Source organism: Notamacropus eugenii, chromosome 6 (assembly GCF_028372415.1).
Source record: "Notamacropus eugenii isolate mMacEug1 chromosome 6, mMacEug1.pri_v2, whole genome shotgun sequence".
Taxonomy (NCBI): Eukaryota; Metazoa; Chordata; class Mammalia; order Diprotodontia; family Macropodidae; genus Notamacropus; species Notamacropus eugenii.
Window position 1 is genome coordinate 98,827,931 of NC_092877.1, and position 15,185 is coordinate 98,843,115.

The 15,185-nt window shown below is 36.6% G+C and overlaps 1 protein-coding gene across 6 annotated transcripts in view; it reads right to left on the bottom strand.

Annotated features, from left to right (window-relative positions):
- Window positions 1-14,867, bottom strand: part of GNPDA2 (glucosamine-6-phosphate deaminase 2) — a 38,502-nt gene extending 23,635 nt beyond the window's left edge. For 5 of the 6 annotated variants that reach the window (XR_011969575.1, XR_011969576.1, XM_072620646.1 and 2 more), the window contains exons 1-5: window positions 14,689-14,867; window positions 12,813-12,974; window positions 9,732-9,833; window positions 7,651-7,833; window positions 2,291-2,475 (exon numbers count right to left, since the gene is read on the bottom strand). Coding sequence is in view for 3 of the 6 variants with exons in the window: in XM_072620646.1 (XP_072476747.1) it covers window positions 2,291-2,475; window positions 7,651-7,833; window positions 9,732-9,833; window positions 12,813-12,936 (594 nt within the window). In the remaining 3 variants the exon portion in view is untranslated. Of the gene's footprint in view, window positions 1-2,290; window positions 2,476-7,650; window positions 7,834-9,731; window positions 9,834-12,812; window positions 12,975-14,688 lie in introns of those variants that run through there. The other variant, XR_011969574.1, reaches the window with a different exon arrangement.
- Between the last annotated feature and the right edge of the window lie 318 nt (window positions 14,868-15,185).

Sequence of the window (15,185 nt, forward strand, 5' to 3'; positions counted from 1 at the left end):
TACCATGCAGCAATGTAAAAAAGGAAATGAAGCCAAGAGACTACAGAGTCAGAAATTACTTAGGAAGCTATTTCAAAAGTCTAACAGGATGATAAAGAGGGTTTAAACTAAGACCAAGAATGGTAATGAGGGATAAATATGAGAGGTATTACTCTGTTAGGCTGGGCAACTTATAAGATGTGAGAGGCAAGCAGAGTCAAAAATGACTAAAGTTTTAAGCCTAAGTGACAGAAAGGGTAGTAGCGTCAAGAAGAGAAACAGGGAATTTAGGAAGTGGGGCAAATCTGGGAAAAGGAGTTGATATGCTCACTTTTAACACATTGAACTTGAGTTGGTAACAGTATATCCAGATAAACATGTCCAACAGAAAGCTGGAAATGTGGAACTAGAGCTCAACAGAGTGTCAAAGTTAAAGATAGATCTGGGGGCTATAACAATGGACAAGATAGCCAAAGGGAAAGAATATAAAAAGAAAAGAGTTAAGGGGACAGGGCAGAGAACACATTTAAGGTATATAAAGTACCAATTGAAGCATTCTGAAAGGCAGAAGAGAAGAATGTTACTGGAAATAAATGGAAGGTGACAGAAGGTTAAGAAGAAGTCAGCAGCCTAAGATGCTACAAAAGTTCAAGAGGAAAGAAGAGAGGAAGTGTATCAGATTTTAAAAAAAAAATCTCCTCAATAAGGTAAATTAAAACACTTATGGAGAAAACAGAGTGTGGATGGAGATGGGGAATATGAGGAGAAACATTTGGAATATTTGCTATGAGAAAGAGGGTAGGGAGAGGCAGTTAGATGACACAGTGTTGTGATAAAGCTCTGAGTCTGAGTCAGGAAGGCTTCAGCTCAAGTCTCATGTCAGAACCTTACTAGCTGTGTAACCTTAAGCAGCTCACTTAACCTCTTCCTTCAGTTTTCCTTGTCTCTCCCCAAACTGGGGATAACAGAACCAACCTCTCAAGGTTGTTATAAGGATCAGATGAGATACTGGTACCTGGCATACAATAGGCACTATATAAATGATTATTGTTCCCCTTGGGAAGTAAAAAAGGGACCAGTAAATGGAATGAGGAAGAGCCACGAAGACTCTCATGTATTTATGGTGGACCAACTCAATATGGGACTATTTTCCCAGCATCACTTGATGCCTTCTGCTTGTTCTGTTAAAAGGAAGATTTTGATTATCAACCAGGAGTTTAGAATTAGGGGAAATACAAGCTATTCAAGGATAGAGGAAAGTGAATTATGGTAAAGGCTATGAAGAGAGAAGTAATGTCAAAATAATGGCTGATGGACTAGAGGCATGGAGAAACCAGACACTGACAAAGACAGAGAACAGACTCGATGCAAGGTATGGAATTGCCCAAAATGCCAACTTTGAAAATCTGATACTGATCTGAATCTACCTCATTATACACCATGTTACTTTTCTACTAAGAAGAAAAACCACTGAAGTTGTCTCAGTTTTACTGCCACTACCCTTGCCACTTTTATTGTCTGTAACTTTTCTAGATGATAGAAGAGTTCCAGGGCTCCACGTGATCTATTTGTCAATAACTGAGAGTTAAATGTACTTTTTATTTCCTCATATTCAGACACAAATTATGAAGCAATGGCCAGTTTGTATCAGCCAAAGAAGATGCTAATCCAATCAAAAATACTACATTACTCAAAGACTGTGACTTAAAACAAATTTAAAAGATTCACTCCTGACTAGTAGGAAATAAAGACAGTTAAGGACAGAGGAAATCTACAAAAGTTTAAAGAACTGGCCTCCTTTTCTGCTGACGATTATTCTGTAACTGCAAATGACCTTTCAGAAAGAATGAACCAAAGTATCTATTTCTTGAGGATTTCAAATACTAATTAGCATCCCATTTCTCCCATCATTGGTCAGCATAACAGGCTCTACAAACAAGACCATTTTACTGAACACACACATCTAACAAATGCAAAGTTAAGAGTTTAGTTCAAAACAGATGCAGGAACAGTCTTGAATCTATCAATGCAAAAAATTTATTCTGAATTTAAGAGAATGGGTCTTGTGAGTCTAAGAGATATCAGTTATTAAAAACTGAAAAAGAATATATATATATATATATATATATATATATATATATATATATATATATATATATATATATATATTACATAGGGTTAAGCAAAAATATTTATCACTCAACACCAAAACTCCAAGGAGACATACACACACATATGTACACACACACACACACACACACACACACACACATATTTTTAAAAAGATACTAAAAGAAAATAGGATTCTTACTTCTCTAGCATCCATCACTGTCCCCACACCAACTGTCAGAGCCATAGTTGGCACTTTCGATAAATCTCCATCAAAATATTTAGCATTTGCCAAAATGGTATCCATTGCTAGAGTCTTTATTCTTGTCCTTGATACTAAACTGGATCCTGGTTCATTGAAAGCGATGTGACCATCTGGACCAATGCCTTTCAAAAGAAACATATAATCACATATAACAAAGAATAAAATTTCTCAAAAGTTTTAAGAGTAGGAAATAATAAAATACAAATTTATCTTTGTTTTTTTCCCCAAAGGCTATTTTCCTGGTCACCTTTGAAATTACAGTAAAAGCATTAAAATCCCTTAAGCTCCTGTAAGATGAATCATATTAAACTCAACTACTGTTTACTGAATCCTTAATTTGTGCTTTGTACCGTTTGTAGTGTATTGCAAACTGTATCAGCAACAGTATATGGTAAAAAGGAATGAGAATCTGACTAGAAGTCCAGAAACCTGGGTTTTGCTAGCAGATCTTCCACTAGCTACATAACCTTGGACCGCTGTAAACTTCAGTTTCTAAATCCATTTAAATGAATACAATGCACTAGAATCATCACTAAAATCCCTATCAGTGCTAAATGTATAAAATTCCTTTGAAATATGTTCACTATCAGAAAGTACCCATTAGTGAATTATGCTTTTTTTCTTAATCCAAACCTGTGATTTAATTAGTGTAATATGCTCTTTGTTATGAAAATGCCATATTTATAACTTTTTTTTTGTAAAATGAATAAAAATTTCAAACAGAAATAACATCACAGCTATATGGGAGGGTTAAGGTTTCTAGTACCTTCAATCCTCCAAATAACAGAAGCAATTTAAACAAAAGTAGGTGTCACAAAACCCATGTTTTGGTCTGTTGGTTTTTTTTTTTGGCAGAAAAGACCTTCAGAGTCTTAGTGACTCTTATTTAAACAGTCAGTATCAATTAGTTTAGTCAACTGATCTCCTAAACAATACAGATAGAAGCAGAAAATAATGAAAGTAGAAGGAAGAATTACTCCTACATAGATATATTAATAGCAGTGAAAAGTGAGTAGAAAGGAAAAAAAAGGAAAAGGAGACACAAAGCAACATTGAAGAAGTAAAGACCTACAAAAGCATGACAGACTTCAAGTGTTTGAGGAACTATGAGATCGAAAAAGGATTAGATTTGTTCTACTGTAATTAGGAAGAGTAGTTAGAAGTTACTAAGGAGCACTATTAAACTTGATACAAGAAAAAAGTCTTCTAACAATTAGAATTATCCACAATGGGAATGGCCTTCCTAGGCAGGTGGTAAGTTCTCCCTCACTGAAGGTCATTTAAGCAAAAGATGGATGACCACTTGTTTGGTACATTGTAGAGTAAATCTTAGTTTATGCATGGGTTAGAACTAGATGACCTTTGGAGGTCCCTGGAAATCTGCGACCCCAAAATATTTTTTGGTTGAGGTATTCACTTCAAAATTCCTAAATTATGTCCTGTGTTACAAGACATAAAAACAACTTTTACCCATAATGATCATATTGAGTCTTTTAGGGGGAAAAATGTTACAAATAAACAATACGGTCTTTTTAAGGAAAAAGAGGGTGTCGTTCAGCAGAAAGACCATTGTTCTTTAAATGAGAAAGCCTTCTCAAAGTCCCAAATCCACTGCTTCTAAGTTGGTGTAATATTGGGCAGGCTTCAGCCTTTCTGAGGTTTTTTTCACATCTTTCAGATGAGGGATAAAACTGTACATAGTTCATTATTTAAAGAAACAAAAAAACTAGTATCCAAAACAGTAAGCAGGCTTCATCTGTCATGAAAATTCACTTACATAAATATCTAGTTCCCAATAATGCCAAATAAATAAGGCATTTTTATATTAAGTCAGCCATACTTTTTTTCAAATATTAACAACAAAAGCTCACACTGATGTAGAATGTACAATTTTTTAAAAGTGCTTTCCTTATGCCAATCTTTGAGTTGGAAAATGCAAAAATATGCCCATTTTACAAATACGGAAAGTGAACGTATGACTCCCTGGAGTCTAGTTAATCAACAAGCATTATTAAACATGAGGCACTGTGCACTAGGGCCAGAAAGACAAAAATCAAATAGCTTCTGTTCTAAAGAAGTTTACATTCTATCAGTTCAAATAACACACACGTAAGGAAAAAAACAAAATATATACAAAGTAAATAAAAAAGAAATTTCAGGGTAGGAGAGACTTGAGGGTATCGGTTAACACTTGAGATGAACTATAAAAGGTTCTAGAGATTCTTCAAGGGATGAGGAGGAAATATGTTACAGGAACGGTAAATACTGTACAAACAAAGAATACCAAGAAAGCAAGTCCAGCCAGAATGCAAAATGTGTGATATGTACTAAACCTGGAAAGGTAGGTTGGAACCAGATGTGTGAAGGGCTTTAAGTATTAAAGAGAGAAGTTTCTATTTTGTCCTAGAAATAACAGGGAGCACTGAAACTTTTTGAGCACATTAGTAACATGGCTAGACACGTCTTTTAGGAGTGTCATTTGTCAGCTGTTTGGAAGACAGAATGAAGAAGAATCTTCTGCAGGGAGACCATTGGTAATGAAGCTACTGGAAAAGATTCAGTAAGAAGTGTTGAAGGCCTGAACTAATAAGGTTCTAGCTGCAAGTATATAGACAGAAGATGACTGAAAGACATGTGGAAATAGAATTAATAAGGCTTGGCAATTGACTGAAATAAAACCTGAGGAAAAGTGAAACATCCAAAATAACTCCAACCTGGGTTACTGGAAGTATGACAATCTTCTAAGCAAAGACAGGTCTTCCAACCCCAAGTCCAATACTCTTTAAACTACATCATGTTATCTGCTTATCAATTTTCTGATACATTCTTGGATACCAGAATAGCTATGTTCAACAATTGTTTGATCATGTCAGACACAAATTGTTTTTCCTAATTAGGAAAATTTCCTAAATTTTTTACAGGTAAGTTTGGTACCTAATAAATCAGTGCTTCAAATGTTACCCTACCATATTTCCTGATTTAACCAATCATTTTGGGTTTACTTCACTGTTATGTGTTTTATAATTTGTAACATGGCACTGAGCCACTGGAAAATGAAAAAAAATAAAACTGCAGCGAATGAATACAATGCAACTTTGCATATCAAATTTGCTATAATAAGGTCCTCTGAATAGGTAAAAGCACTAAGAAAATGAATGATAAAATTTCACTAATTGTTATATTTCACCCAAGTTATATGCCTCTGAATGCCCAGTATAACTAATCATATTACTATTGTGGGGATGCTACTGGCTGAGACAAAGTATTCTTCTTAAGATCCTTTTTCAGGAATTAATTACCAAAAACTTAATAGGAAGCCTTAAGACAGTAAGATAGATATGTAGCATGTAGATATCTTAGAACAGAATTGGTCGCCTCACAAAGTTATAAGACATTAAAAACACTTCTTTTAAAAAGGACTAAAAAGGGACATTTTTAGATGTGTCTGGAAAAAACTCCAAATTTTCTAGTATAGCCGGGATCTTAATACTTGAGTTGAAAATTTTTAGATGTCTTATTTTAACTACAAATCACTCTCAAATAATTTTTTAAATTCACAGCAAATCTAACCAGAGGACTTTCAATAAAATTATATGAGTCATCTTTTAAAATGAAATGCGAAACTTAGAATTAGTAGTTTTTGTAAAAGTGCCTTGGCAGACTGACTACTAATATTAAATATGACTGTGAGGTAGGCTGCTTATTGAGATGCAGAAAAGGGCATAGAGGATTTCATTCTACACATACAGAAATAGTGAGAATAAATGAAAAAATCCAACATTTGGCAAAACTGTTCCTTCACTGATATCTTTCTTCAAGAAAGACAACAGACTCAACTGTTATCTGGGATTGGGACAAGAAAGTAAAAAAGAATGTGAAGTATAAACTATATTCATGTCCTCAGTTTACCCTAAAGATCCTAAAGTGATGGAAAGAACCAGGACATGAGGAAAAGATAAGTAATTAGCCCCTATTCAAAATTCTATCAAACTGATGTCTGCTGCCTGGGGACATCCCCTTAGGTCAGAGGTTCTTAAAACTTTCTATAATATACTTCTTTGGAACTCTGAAGAAACCTACGGATTTGTTTTCAGAATATTTCTATAGGCATAAAATATCTAAGATTACAAAGGAAACCAATTATACTGAAATAAAATTATCAAAATACTTTTAAAACAAATCCCTAGATCACTACAGGGTAAGAACTCCTCCTCCCATATGGGGAGCTCTCTGCCTCTTCTCTTCAATCTTCCTCTCTCTTGCAGTGTTATTACAAAAACTACAGGTATGAGATAACTGCAATATCATACACTGGAAAGAACACTGGATAGGGAGTCAAATAACTTGGATCCAAATCTCAGCCCTGCCACTTACAAACCATAACCATGGGCAACTCATTTGAGTTTCATTTCAGGGTTTAATTACATTCTTTCTGAGGTCTTTCTGTCTCTACATCTATGATCCTATAATACAAAATTGGAAAGTAGAAGGAAGGCATCTCCACCTCAAGGTCCCAGGGACTTGTCCCCTATCTAGAAAAGCCTCTCTTCCACTTTTCCTGACTAGAAATTTGAATGTATCATCAAACTAAAGGAACCCTGTCTCTGTGTAAGAAAATTATTAAAGTTTTCCATTCAAGGCATTTGTTATTTAGTAGTAAGCCAGATTTACCCTAAGTAAGCAATGTTTATTTGTACCTTGTGAGTTTCATAAACACGCATATCTATTTTCAATAGAAACCATGTCGTAAGTTAATGAATAAAATGTGAAGATTCAATGTTACCAAAGTCAAAGGATCCTGAGTTCAAAATATGTATTTTAAAAAAATATCTACAGAAGGACAGCCTAGTGGAGAATGCGAAGGATCTGGTTAACGGAGCACAATGAGTAGTGTGCCGAAGCCGGCTCTTACCAGCTGATGAGAGCTAAATGTTAAAATTTTCTGTGTGAGCATCTGCACCACAGAAATCCACAAATGCTACAAATCAGGGCTTGCCTTATTGTTTTGTTGATTGCCTGAACTTAAAATGATAAAAATAAATGTTGCTACTACAGATTAAACTTAAAAGCATACAATGCATATATATATATATACACATTTATTTATTTATATGTTTCTTCCCAGAAAGCCAATCATTAAACATTTACTAGCACACTTCTGGATCTCATCTTCATTTAGTTGTTTTGGTGATAGTACATTTGTTGCAGAAAGATATGGGTATTGACTGAACTACAGTTTTAAATTTTAAAAAAAGTTCCATGTTAGTACACAACTAATGGTAAGGTGTTCTACATACCTCCAACAAAAAGATCAATTCCTCCAGCTTCTTCTATTTTCTTTTCAAATGCATCACATTCTGCCTGTAGATCTGAAGCATTTCCATCAAGGATGTGAGCATTGTTAGGATCTATGTCAATATGCTTAAAGAAGTTATTCCACATATATGAATGGTAGCTCTCAGGATGATTTCTTGGAAGTCCTAGAGTTAATAAAGTCAATTTGATAACTTTTAAAACTAGGGAATTAACTAATTTCCAGAATCTCTCAGGAACACTGTAGACACCATACTTCTAACTATGGTCCCTTTTAGCACTATATGAATGAAGCCTGGGAAAACATCTTTTAAACACACTGCTTTTCTAGATCACGTTTAAGTTTAGTCATATTTTGTTACTGAAAATTTCAAATATAAAATTTGAGTCAGGATAACAAGCTCAGGTATCTTTTAGTTTTAGAACAAGATCTTTCACATGCTATTATAAGTACACTTTCTCTTTTGTCTTCCCTACATAAATATATCCTATGAACATCTTAAATCCGAAAACTATTTTGATACCTTATAACCATATGCTGAAATGTCTTTAATATAAGGCATATTAATATGTACATTGATTCTTATCAGTTTCCTAAACAAAGAGACAGTATTTATTCCAAATGATTCTGATTCTTTTGGCATATTTTGTTCAACTATCCAACCTTAAATTAAAATAAATCAAAGAATCTCAAAATTATACAATTGGAACGGACCTTAGAGGTTGTATGAGGCAGCTAGGTGGTAAAGTAAATAGAATGCTAGGCCTGGAGTCAGGAAGACCTGAGTTCAAATTCAGCCTCAGACACTTACTAGCTGTGAGACCCTGGACAAGTCACTTAACTTGTTTGCCTCAGTTTCCTCATCCGTAAAAATGGGAATGATAATAGCACCTTCCTCCTAGGATTGTTGAGGATAAAATGAGATAATTATAAAGTGCTTAACATAGTGTCCGGCGCACAGCAAGCATTTACGTAAATGCTATTTATTATTATTATCTAGTAAAACTATACTCAAAATCATGAGTCCACTTATAATACCCCATGACATTGTCAGCTTTTATTAGAAGACCCCCAGTACAGGATATTTATTATCCATTTAAGTAGCCCATTCCATTCTTGGACTGCTCTAATTCCAAGTTTCTCTCATGAAGAACTAAAATTTCTCTCTTCGTAATTTTTACTTTCAAGAATCAAATACAACAAATCCAATCCCTTTTATACATGACACCCCTTCAAATATTTAAAGATTTGTGATGATGTCACCCAAGTTTTCTCTCCAAGTTAAGGATCCTTGGTTTTTTTAACCATCCATACTGGTTACCTTCCTTTGCATCTATCCCCACTTAACAATGGTTGCTTCAAAATAGGGCACTCAAAATTTAATACTTAAATTAGGTCTGATGAAGGTTTAAAAAAAGCAGAACCGTTACTTCTCTCACTTTGGACATTATGTTTCAGTTAAAGTAGTCTAAAATCACATTTGCTTTTTTGGCTACCACATCACTCTAATGACTCATACTTAATTCCATTAAAACCCTTAATCTTTATTATAAACTGTCTTAGCCACATATTTCCTATCCTATAAGTATAGAATTGGATTTTTCAGCCCAAATGCAGAACTTTGCATTTATCCCTATAATTGCTAGGTAGTTTCAATCTACCTTTCTAGTATTATATGGTAGTTTTGGGTCACAATTCTGTTAATCCATGTATTTAACTACCTCTTCCACCTCTGTATCATCCACACAATTTAAGAATATACCAGGAAAATTATTCCAGTGACATTTGGAATTCTTAATAGATATTCCAGAAAGTCAAGAAGCTCATGGGCAACACATTTATTAAAGGAGTGGGGCTATACACTCCTAACAAAACTCAGAAGTTTCAAGACTTACACACACACACACACACACACACACACACACACACACACACACACACATATAGTATAAGAGTATAAAATATAAAGTGCAATCACTTGATAGCAGAAAACAAGCTACTCACAAAATAATGTGTAATTCTAAGAAATTATTTTAGTATCACTGAAAAATGTAGCTTACCTACCTACATATTCATCCATGTTAAAGGTCTTTACATATTTGAAGGAAAGATCTCCATTCTTGTGATACTCTATTAATTTTTTATAACATCCCAAAGGTGTACTTCCTGGAAAAAAAAAAAAAAAAACAATATGTTTTGTTTTGTTTTTAGCAGAAGCATAAAAAATATCAGACCCATCCTAACTCTTGGACTTCAGTTCTAGGATGACTAGAAAATCTGTCCTTTCAGGGTTAGGTTGCTGAGGATTGTCAAAGGGACAGAAGAAATTCACAGCCATTTTACAGTTTGGGAAGATCTTGAAGAGAAAGGAGCCAAATGAAAACATTGTGCTTGGAGTAAAGTGACTTGATTTCAAGTTCTAGTTCACACACTCACACACACCCCATTGTGTGACCCTGGGAAAATTATTTGGCTTCTTTGTATCTCAATTTCCTCATCTATAAAATTTGGAAGCTTACACTACCTACTTCACTGCTTTGTTATGAGGAGAGCACTTTGTCTACTTTAAAGCACTATACAGAAATGACTTATCTTCATAATTAGTGAACCACCAATTTGGTGGTTATAAGTAAATCCTACCAAAATACTGAACAACAAAGATCCAAGACAATTCTAAAGGACTAATGATGAAGCATACTTTCTACCTCAAAAATAGAACTGATACGGACTGAATATAGTCTGAAGCATGCTATTTTTCATTTTTTCCTTTTATTCAAATCTTTTTGTACAAAATGATTAACATGGAAATGTTTTACCTAACTGTACATGTATAACCTATATCTGACTGCTTTTGGTCTCAGGGAGAGGGAAGAGAAGAGGAGGGAGAAAGGAACAGAATTTGGAACTCAAAACTTTAAATAAAAATGTTAAAAAGTTGAGGAAAAAGCAAAAAAAAAAAAAAATACTGAACAAAGAACACCAAGAGGAACAAGATAAGGAGAAAAGGAAAATAGGTTTTCTTAACATTAGATACGTATTTAGGGCTGAACCAAATTTCAACTTTAAATTACTTTAAAAAACACAATAAAATAAACTTGAAAATGTTGTTCAGTCATTTCAGTTGCATCTAATTCTTCATGACCCCACTGGGGATTTTCTAGGCAAAGATACTGGAGTAGTTTGCCATTTCCTTCTCTAGCTCCAAAGTGACTTGCCCAGGTCACACATCTATTAAGTGTCTTAAAACCTGATTTGAACCTGGGAAGTTAAGTCTTCCTGATTCCAGGTCCAGCACTCTTACCTAGCTACCTAGCTGCCCCAAAACTTAAAAATGGTTTTACTCTTCATGGTAAATTTCAATTGTGGCTTTAAAAATGAATTATCAGATATAAGATTAAGCAATTCATTCCATTTTCCCTTTCTCGTTAGACAAGAGGCTCAATTTGCTTTTTTTTTAATACTTTCCTTATTTTAAAATGAGTTTGCTGGGTTTAGAATCAGGAAGACCCGAGTTCAAATTCTGAGACTGATATTTACTAGTTGTGTGATTCTGGACAAATCATTTAACCCCTATGTGCCTTGGGTATCTTCCTGGACTTCAATAAGTCCCAGATAGATTTTTATTTATTTATTCAACAAGCTGAGAAATGTTTCCAGGATAATGTAGAATGGTCATCTTTAAGAACTTTGCTCTTAATTAAAGATGTAGATCTAGAGAAAGTGAAAAAAGGGAAGTGATTACCAAAGGTATAGGAAAACTCACTTTCTTGTTAACACTTCCTAATCTAGTGGCCTAAGAGAGAAAGCCAATTAAAATGCTTTATGGTAAACTTAAGAAAAAAGGAAATTTTAATGCCTTAATCACTTTGCATTTTTCTACCCAAGAGTCACTTCATCAATAGTAAAGACCGAATACCTAATGTCGCCAGTGTTTCAGTAATATGACTAGGCTGAAGTAGTTAAGGTTCTGTCTTGAAAAAGTCCTTTAGAGTAAGGTAATTATCATTCTCTTGTAACACTTCAAGAAAAGGGGAAAAAGAGAGGTACGGACAGAGCAAATGACTAAAAGAAAATACAGGAAGTAATAGCTGTCACTTATACAGCATTATCAAGTTTGCATTACCATTTGACACACATTATCCAATGTGACAGTCCTGTGAAGTTAAATCCTATAGGTGTTATTTCTAGGTAACAGAGCTAAGATTGAAAGGTTAAATAATAAAAGGTTAATAAGAGCACCTACTTCACAGAACTGTTAGTGAAGATAAAATGAAATAACGCACATCAAGTGATTTGCAAACCTTAAAGCACTACATAAATGTCAGAGTGGGAAGAGCCGAATTCAGACCCAGAAGACCAGGGTTCCAATCACTACTTGGGCAAATAATCTCTGGTCTCAGTTCGCAAACGGGAGCACTAAACTAGATGACGTCTAAGGCTCCTGGAATTCTAAATCTCAGTATTATTGCTGTTAAATGACTTTCCAATGGTCACACAGCCTCAGTGTATTAGAAACAGGATTTTAAATCACTGTGTACTCCAAGTCTCACATTCTATCCACAAAGCCACGCTACTTTAATTCTTTCACTCTGATGCTGTTCAGTCGTGTACAACACTTTGTGAGCACATTTGCGATTTTCTTGGCAAAGATACTGGAGTGGTTTGTCATTTCCTTCTCCAGCTTATTTTACAGATAAGGCAAACAGGGTTAAGTGACTTGTCCAGAGTCCCACTGTTAGCAAGCACTGGAAGTCTTCCTGACTTCAGGCCAAGCTGCCCAAATTCTTTCACCACTTCTTATTAACCAGCGTTTAACCTGCCGAAGCCCAAACTGGAAAAAGTGGGAGAAATGATAGGAATAACAAACCTTTCCTCTCCCCCAAAACCAACCAACCAAACAAAAAAAGATACAAAAAAATCTTGTGAAAGTTAATGACGACCCAAGACAGAAATATCTTAAAAGCATAGTATCTAATGCACTCCTTTCTCATTAAGATTTTTGTATCTCAAGAACGTTTATTTTTTCATTGTATTCCAATATAGGCAATAATCATGTAATAACTATAAAAAAATAGAGCAAGGAAGACAAAATACTAACATTTTCACAAATCTTTACTTTTTGATGTGGAAAAATTAGTTTATTACCTGTTGGCAAGCCCAGGGTAAAATATCTGTCCTGTCTTGGTTTGAACTGGATAATTCGATTACAGATGTATTTGGCTGCCCATTCACTAGCCAAGTCATAATTATCAAGAATTACAAGTCTCATTCTGGTGATACACAGCTCCTCGTTCAAGCACTTCAAACCTAGAAAAATTCCATTATACAACACTTTAAAGTAGTTTACAATTGCAAACGTAAATTATGCTTATGATTCCAGAAAGAATGCTACTTTTAAAAAGTATGATTATTAGAGTTATAACACTAAATTGAAGTACCTTAAGTACAGAGTTTACAATAGACTTTCTCCCTAAAAGAGGAAATCAAATACACAAAAGCTTATTAACAAATCAAGTTCTATGTTGTGATCAAAGTAATGACTGAAAAGTAACTATTTTCTAAAAAAAAGCTTTTTCAGATCACTCTTTATGAAAGGAATATGAAAATATTTTTCCTCCTTTAGATACAGTAACGCATTACTCTTCTGGAATACTGGCTTGGAATACTGAATATATCAGGTGATTTTTAAAGTGAATCACAAACAGTAGCTAAATATTTCAACTCAATCTGATTAAAAAAACATACAATTAGAGGATATACTGCTAATACCCTTACATTCAACAGGAATAGACTCTGGTGTTGTAACTCAAACATTTCGGCTATACCAACGATAACACAAGTATCACAAGGTCAGTTACAAGAATCAATCTGGCATCCCTCAAAATTCACCTCCACCTAGTTAGTTAGCAAAAGTCTTCTGACAACAAAATTAGAAACACCTGGAGTGTCGTGAGCCGAGGAATAGTTGCACCTCTTAGAAGCGTATTAAAGGGATACAATTGTAGCAACAATAAAAGGGAAAATTGTATAGATACTGGTGCAAGAAAGTTTCTTGAGGGCACACTTTAAAGTACTCTTTCCGTGCAACATTAAATTCATATACACAACTCATTCTCCCCCAACCCCAGCATTATCTGCTTTCCCACCTGGTGCATTTCTCTGGGATCACAAACATTTCCCCTATCCTCAGCTGATCATCCTCCTTAGCTAAGGAGCCACAAAAGACTTTGGAGACTGTCATCTAATTCACCCGTCATTTTGCAGATGAAAAAACTGAGTGACGCCCTCAAGCGTCTAACAGGTCTATTAGCAGCAAAGCCCAACAACCATAACTTTAAGTGCATTTTCCCTTTCCAGGTCTCCTCTTCAAAACTACACGCAAGCGGGAAGGAAAGGACAGCTGGGGAAGGTATTCCTCCTCCCGGAGAGCAGGAGCACTCCGGCCTGGACCAGGACCACCAGTCTGGGCTACGAGAGCTCCCACTTACACAGACAGCCCTTTAAAAAGGACAGAGCACTTTCCTCACGACGATCCCCTGGGCTAGGATGGCCTAAGTATTCGCACCCCGCGCGTCCCCATATTAAACAAGAATGGAAGCTGCCCAAGGACAGGGGCTGTTTCCCACGCCCCTCTCTCTGGCCCTCCCGTTCCCCCACATCCCCAGGGCTCGCACCGTGCCAAGCACGTAGTAGGCACTTCACAAATGTTGGCTAATTGCCCGATGGAGTGCACCTCAAGGGGCGGGGCGGGGGGGGGAAGGGGAAGGAAGACGCAGTCCACAAGGGACACGGCCACGAAGGTCAAGTTCCAACTGGAACGCCCGTCTCCTGGCTCCGAGTCTGACGCTCTCTCGGCTTCCACGATACGAGGGGGGAGAGGAGAGCGAGGCCCGATGCCCGACAGGGACAGGGCGAAGGTGCCGGGCTCCATCTCCTCTCCGAGAAACTGAGGCCCGGCTCGGGAGGTCTCACTCACCCTCCAGCCCCCCACGCCGTCCCCCTCAACCCCCACAGGACTCACCGCCGGAACTGGGTCCTGGGGACCCCCTGGCGGAGCTCGGCTGTCACTCGAGAAAAGGGAGAGAGGCAATCAACAAGCGACCCTGGGGAGAGCTGGGGCCGGAACCCCGGAGACCCGGATGGAGACAGCGGCAGCAGGAAGAGACGGAGGAAGAGTGCCGGGGGATGCCCTGCGCATGCGCGCCGCCTTCTTAGCCTCGAGGGATGAGGATGGAAACGGCCAATCAGGGCCGGCTCCGGGCCGGCGGGGCGGGGAGGAGGGGGGGTGTCGGTTTTGTTCAGTTACTTTGTATCCTCCAGTCCTGCTTACAAGCCCGTGGATCCACCCGTGGCCTTACTCGCGATTTAGGAATCCGAGCTCTGGGCGTCTAGGCTCAATCATGAGGTTCCGTCTACGTCACCTTGAGCTAGACCTTTAATCTCTTTGGGTCTGTTTCCGTGTAGAATGATTTATATAACCCTTTGAGGCTTGCAGAAGCGCTTTACACGTTATCTCTT